This window comes from Podarcis filfolensis, assembly GCF_964270895.1.
Source record: "Podarcis filfolensis genome assembly, chromosome: Z".
Classification (NCBI taxonomy): Eukaryota; Metazoa; Chordata; class Lepidosauria; order Squamata; family Lacertidae; genus Podarcis; species Podarcis filfolensis.
The window spans coordinates 34,312,363-34,319,523 of NC_139617.1; the positions used below are offsets into that span (position 1 = coordinate 34,312,363).

Below are 7,161 nucleotides of genomic sequence, written 5' to 3' on the forward strand. Positions count from 1 at the left end.
ACGGTCTGGAAATAAGCCTTATGAGGAACTACTGCAATGTGCTCTATGTGAGGCTACCTTTGAAGGTGACTCGGAAACTGCAATTAATCCAGAATGCAGCAGCTGGACTGGTGACTGGGAGTGGCCGCCGAGTCCATATAACACCGGTCCTGAAAGATCTTCATTGGCTCCCAGTACTGTTTCCGAGCACAATTCAAAGTTTTGGTGCTGACCTTTAAAGTCCTAAACGGCCTCAGCCCTGTATACCTGAAGGAGCGTCTCCACCCCCATTGTCCAGCCCGGACACTGAGATCCAGCGCCGAAGGCCTTCTGGCAGTTCCCTCACTGCGAGAAGTGAGGTTACAGGGAACCAGGCAGAGGGTCTTCTTGGTAGTGGCGCCCACCCTGTGGAACGCCCTTCCATCATATGTCAAGGAAATAAACAAATATCTTACTTTTAAAAAACTGAAGGGAGCCCTGTTTAGGGAAGTTTTTAATGTCTGATGCTGTATTGTTTTTAATATTCGGTTGGGAGCCGCCCAGAGTGGCTGGGGAAACCCAGGCAGATGGGCGGGGTATAAATTATTATTATTATTATTATTATTACAGTTGAAGGAGGTGGGTATGCTAAGAAAAGAAGAGACTGAGAGGAGACATGATAGCCATCTTCAAATATCTCAAGGGCTGTCACATGGAGGATGAAGCAACCTTGTTTTCTCCAGCCCTGGAGGATAGGACTTGAACCAATGGATTCAAGTTACAGTAAAGGAGATTAAAACTAACCATGAGCAATAACTTTCTGACAGTAAATGCTGTTTGACAGTGCAATGGACACCCTCGGAAGGAGGTGGACTCCCTTTCCGTGTAGGTTTTTAAGCAGAGGTTGGATGGCCATTCGTCATGCGTGATTTAGTTGAGGTTCCTGCATTTCAGGGGGTTGGACTAGATGACCCTTGGGGGGCCCTTCCAACTCTACAATTCTGTGATTTTATACATACAAAGTATCACAGCAGCAGCAGCTCTTTCCTTAAAAGCAAGCAGCCCTAATAGATAAAAAAAGTTGCAAAGGGCTGCTGATTATGTAGATTCACCCTACCTGCAGTTAAAAACTGCCATGAAAAAAGGAAGAATCAAATTACGAGATAATAAACTAATAATCACAGAAAGCTTGGAAATAAAGAATGATATAAGATATATTCCATAGCTGAATGTAAGCTTCATATTTCTAGCAAACATACTGAATATTCATTAATTTTGCAAAACCAATTCCTATTTAGTGGGAATGTGCCAACTATTAGTTTAGATTTGGTTATATAAATCACAAATGGCCCCCCAAGCAGAAGCAAAGTCGGAGGCGTCTGCATCACCCCTGGCGACGTGTATTTAATGAGTCAGTTTTCAGAAATGGCAGTGACTTTTTAAAACCATACATCCATAGAATAAACAGTATGTGTCCTCCTACTAGATAACTAGATGAGATCATGAGATGAGTGGCAACCAACAGATACAGAATTATTTGTTGACAAATAAGGTCAGCCTTGGCAGCATCAAAAACAGCTATGGCTTAGCATCCAATGTGACCTGTGTGCCAACATTAATGCTAATCTCCATTACAACCTGCTTCCAGAACCTGCGTACATAACTACACCCTTGCTACAAATGCCAGTATGATGCTCTTAAGGTATGAGGAATTTACTGTTTTGTTGTGCTATTATCTTCCTTATTGGGTTGTGCAAACGGTTCGCTTTTTATAGGCAAGGGGGCACCGGGGATGAGTTAATGGAAGCAGAGGGTGGGGCGCTGGCCCAAACAAAGTTTGGGAACCACTGTTGCAAACTGTGCGTGCGCACACATTTACACAAAATTTCAACTCACATAGCTTTTCCTCAAGATTCAGGCGGGGGGAAAACCTATCTCACTAATCAATAAATTTGGTAGTTGGCAGTTTAACAGAGCCACCTCCTAATATTCAAGAACCTGCAGCTTCCCTCTGCACAACCCCTGCAGTGGGGAGAAGAATAGGTGTGGATGACTGCCACCTCCCCAATAATAGGTGTTGAACAGTGACAGTGGTTCAGGCAGCTCTTAGACTTGCCTGGTTGTTACAGACAGACAGAAAATCAGTGTTCTTTCCTGCTAAATACTGGGTTGTATCCAACTAAGATCACCCACCACAGACCCACTGAAATTAATGGATCTAAGTCATGCCCATTGTTTTAAATGGGTCCACTCAGAGTAGGACTAGCATTGGAAACAAGCCCTCATTGATATATTTTTCTGATAACTATTTCCTATGATGATGATGATCATACTATTTCAGTGTATTAGTCACTTATCACATGAGCCTCCAAGTGAACTTGCATAATTTTTAATAGCGTAAAGCAAAATCAGAACAAATACATCCTATAAAACAGCAGCAAAAAATGTACCTTCAACAAAACAATCCTAAGCCTGCAAATGTCTAGGAGAGAGAAGTTTTCACCTGACGCCAAAATAATGTTAATGATGGTGCCAGGCAGACCTCACTGGGGAGGAACATTCCACAGCTGAGAAGCCACAACCAATAAGGCCCTGTGCCCTTGCTGACACCATCTTGGAGAGTGGGGGAGCTTCCGGTGAGAAAGTAAGCAGGAGGGGAAACTGCAGAAGTGGCTTTTAGCTCAAGTGGTTTTTAGGAAGACTTGTTATTGGCCTCCCATCTTTCTCAAAATACAATGGATGGCACCTTCAGGGGTGAAGTCATACTACTGGAGACTCACAGTGCCAGCTGTGGCTGCAGAGACCAGTAACTCATAATTGCTGCCTCCCACATTGTTTGTGTTGCTTAAGCAGCGCCGAAGTGACCTCCTTGGAGGGCATGTCTGGGCTGTGTGTATGGAGGTCCTGGGCTGCCCAGATGGCAAGACCCCCATCTCGGCCTCGCTGGTGTGGTCCAAAGGAAAGCAGAGCAATATGTTTGGTACCAGCTTGGCTGCAGGAGTTGCCAGAAGGAGGTGAACTCTGGATTTGTATAGGGTTTACTCCTTAGCATTTTCTTCTCTTGAGGACATCCCACAAGGCAGCAGAGATTCCTTCTCCTAGATGGGCTCCCTTCCCAGGTTGACAAGCCCCATCTGCCCCTAGTTTCCCTTTACAGCACATGCAGAGGAAAGCAATCCAAGTTGGTGGCCATCACTGCCTCTTGTCTTTAGAGAGAAGCAGGTACTGTTCCTTGAGAATGCTAAGAAAGAGAGAGTTGCTTGTTGGAGCTGAGATAGCTTTTGACTACTCGGGCAGATCTTACCGCCTGGCAAGTGTCTATTTGCAAGGTCTCAGGAATCACCTCCTTAGGTGGTGCTTCCAGCTGTGATTGCTTTCAAGTTGCTTCCAGCAGAGATTGCTTTCAACTTGCTAGTCCTCTTGAGGATGTTGGGGACAAAGAGGAGGCCAGAGGCTCGCTCGATGCTCTCGATGGGGACCAGGAAATTCTCCAGAGGGATCTTGTCATCGACGGGGCTGTTTGGCATGATGTAGGAGCGCAACTCAATCTCCCCACTTGACTTCTCCAAGATGAGCACCTTGAAGAAGTGTGTGGGGACGGCCACGTGGCTCTTCCCAATCACCTGGTATTTCACGTACATCTTCCCATCTGCCTCCATCCTGTATGGGGAAATTGGGGGTGGGGGTGGGATTAGAAGCCATGATGTGGGGGAATTCCAGCACCCCTTTTACAAAAATGTGAAACAATATTGTGATTTTTATTTAACAAAATCGATATTTTATTATTGCATAAAATAATAACTGTGATTGCGGGGTGGAGGCTGTTGGCAGAGTAAACCAGAGGGGAAAGTCTGTAAGTTTTTTTGGTTTTTCTTAATTACCTGGGTAGAAAAAGTGGTCCTGTACAGACATAAACATTCTTGTTGTATTTAGTTAAGCTCCTGCAGTATTTCTCCAGGTTATTCCAGGCATTCTGATTCAGGTGAGGATTCTAGAAGCAAAATAAATAATGTGTTCAGTAGCTGAAGTGAGGATGATAATGAAGCAGTTAAAAGGCTAGGTGTGGTCCAAATGTTGCAGAACCACAAGTTGGCAAGCGGGGGGGGGGGACTGTTGGTCATTGGTTAGAACACGTGCCTGGCATGCAGAAGGTCCCAGGTTCAATCCTGGGAAAGGCTGGGAGTGCCCCTTGCTTGAAGCCCCAAAGAAGCTGCTGCCAGTCAGAGTAGACAGCACTGAACTAGGTGGACCTCACTGACCTGACTCCATAGCAGCCTATATGTGTGTGGTGCTATGTTTAACTCTATGCTCACCTTTTAAAAGCCTCTGTGGGGCACCTAATCACAGAGGTGACCCAGAAGTGACTTTAGTTCACATTGCTTAAAAAAAATTTAGGTCTAGTAGACCTAATTTGAGTCACACAACTCAAAAACTGTAAGGCATAGGAAATTTATATTCACTCCTGTGACTTAGATGTGAGATAATTCAGTTCAGCAATTTTAATCAAAATCTGAGATGTAGTAAAAATCAAAAACACAACTGGTGATTGTCATGGAACAATCCCATTGAAGAAACTAACAATGCCTACCCAGACATAACTGCTTCTTGCAAAGGGGCCCCCATAACAATTAAAGCTTCAGGGCCCGCCAAATGTAGGTCTGCCTTTAGTCTCATGGACAGGCATTCTCTTTATTTCCTCGATATCAAATTAAGAAGTGCCTCTGAGGCTATGCAGAGTGCAATTGCCACAGCTGGGGGGGGGGGGACAAGACCAGCCGTCCAACCATTAACAGAGGGACTTGAGCGACTGGGGAACATAGCTCGCTCGCTGCCTTCAGGCAAGCCAATCCAATACACTCTCCCTTACCTGGGGGGCGACGTTGCTCAAGTAGAACGTGTCCCCCATGGCCTTCTGGCTCCAGCGGTGGTTGGCGGCGGCCGCCAGATGTCCCCGGTCAAAGCCGCTGCCCCGGTAATCCGCGTTGGTGGCGCGGTGGTACTCGTGAATCGAGTCGTCGGAACGGAAGTCGCAGGCAGCGCGGTCCGAGGAGCCGCTCAGCGTGGCCGCGTTTAGCTGCTCCACCACCCAGAGGGCGCTACGAGCCCGCGGGTCGTAGCACAGCACGTAGGACTCCCGGGTCCGCAGCAGGGACAGCCCCGGCAAGCCGTACTTGGCCAGATCCCCCGAGTCGCCAACGCCGCCTCGGGCAGCCAAATCTGAAGTTGTGGTGGCGGCGGCAACCACCGGCACGACGGGCAGCCGTGAGAGGAGCCCCTCCGCCTCCGCTCCCGGCTGGCTCGGCTGCCTCCCTCTCTTGGACAAGCCGGCGCCCAAGCCCAACCCGAGAGCCAGGGAGGCCGCCGGCACCAGCCACCGGCTACCGCTGCAGAAGCGCCTCATTTCATCCGCTCTGCTTGGCGGAAGCGACCCAGCGGCAACTTGCAAGCGGCTGCTATAGACACGAGGACTCCCGGGTCTGCGGGTGGGAGAGTGTGAATGGGGATGGAACGTCCGATCAGCGGAACGCCGAAAATGAGAAAAAAGTGTGAATGGAACGAAACGTTCGATCAGCAGAAGGTCAGGGAAGGTGCGAGTGGGACAGAACGTTCGAGGAGGAGCAAAGAGATACACTGTAGCCCCGCCTTCGTCGGTCGTGCCGACTTCTTAAAGGGGCAATGTTTTCGAACAGGAGGCTAAGACGGGCTATACCGCGTTGGTCTTGCGACTGGTGGGGGTCACTAGACCCGCTACAGGGTCGCGCGGGCCGTGATCTAAAGGTGGCTTGCTACATCAGCTCTGCCACAAAACAAGTACTGTTGTTGTTGCTTAGTCGTGCCCTACTCTTCGTGACCCCATGGACCAGAGCACGCCAGACACTCCTGTCTCCAAAACAAGTACCCACGGTAGCAATAATACTAAGCAGGGCGGCCCACCCATGAGGCAAGGTGTGAAAAACCGCCTCGGGTGGCAGAACCCACAGGAGCAGCAGATCCTGATGTCAGTATTTATTCCTGATCTTCACTCATCCTTTCTTCCGTGGTGGGTGGGTGGGGAATGCCATTTTGGGGTTCACCTCAGGCACCCAAATGTCTTCTGCTGGCCCTGATACTAAAGAAATCAGCCTCCAAATGCACAATGGAGTTAAGGAGGTCGGTTCCTGGGGCTCTGGAAAGGCTGAGGGCTACGTAACCTTCTCCTGAAGAAGGGCGCTTGAGAGCGTACCGCTGTGGCTCTAGCAAAGGTTAAGCAGGGGGAGCAAAAGCCCGCGATAGAAAAAGCAGTGCTTGCTTCTACAAAAGCACACACTAACAGGAAAAGAAGGCAGTCCCTTTTGGCCATAAGAGCTGTCCTGTACAGTGAAGCAGACTCCTTCAGGATGTAGTGGTTCCTCCTTCGCTGGATGTTTTAAAAACAGAGGTTGGATGGTCATGTCAGGGGTATTCTTTAGCTGGGATTTCTGCATTACAGGGGGGTGGGCTATGACCCTTGGGTCTCTTTCAGCTCTACAGTTCCATGATTCTACTACTTTACAGTATATGCGAAGCATGTAACAATTGTAGAACACTGCCCTTTTAAGGACACTTAAAAGCCAGTCACACTTTACGGTCCTTGCCCTTGCTGATTCTTTTGACCTTAGGGAGCCGTTAGAAGAAGATTGGTGCTTTGGCTGGCCTGAAGCAAAGGTGTATTGCACTACAACTGTCTTCATATTATATTCCATAAACCCGCATTTAAAGCCTTCCTTCTTGTAATGAATTAGTAGACTGCTAAGAATAATTTCTAACAGTGTGGAGAGCATGCCACTGTGTAGAGCATGTTGGTAGGTTCAACCAGTACAATAACAGAACCACTATAACTTTAAATAATATATTAAAACCGTACTTTTTAACTTTTCAAGAAATTACCAAGATGTAATTTATAGGTCACTAAGCAGCCTCAGACCCAACCCTGCTCAGTAATTCTAAGAAGTAAAGGAATCACTGTTTTGAAAATCAGTGGTTAAAATCAGTGGTTTTGGAAACTCTGGTCCACCATCATGATTCAGAAAGGAGTCCAATTGTATGCAAACTTAAGACAAAAGCCTCCTGCTTGAACTCAGAAAGCATCCATGTGTCCAGATACAAAGAAGTTTCCAAAAAGTACACAGGAGAAAATGCCAGTATCACTTTTAGAGGGGATACTGGTTAGTCTGATGCAGCAAA

The 7,161-nt window shown here is 47.5% G+C and overlaps 1 protein-coding gene across 1 annotated transcript; it reads right to left on the reverse strand.

Annotated features, from left to right (window-relative positions):
• Positions 1-2,331: 2,331 nt before the first annotated feature.
• ENDOG (endonuclease G) lies at positions 2,332-5,692 on the reverse strand. Its single transcript, XM_083596539.1, has 3 exons — positions 4,826-5,692; positions 3,840-3,949; positions 2,332-3,618 (listed from the first exon to the last, which is right to left on the reverse strand). The coding sequence occupies exons 1-3, from the start codon at positions 5,357-5,359 to the stop codon at positions 3,306-3,308; spliced, it is 957 nt and encodes a 318-aa protein (XP_083452665.1). The 5' UTR covers positions 5,360-5,692; the 3' UTR covers positions 2,332-3,305.
• Between the last annotated feature and the right edge of the window lie 1,469 nt (positions 5,693-7,161).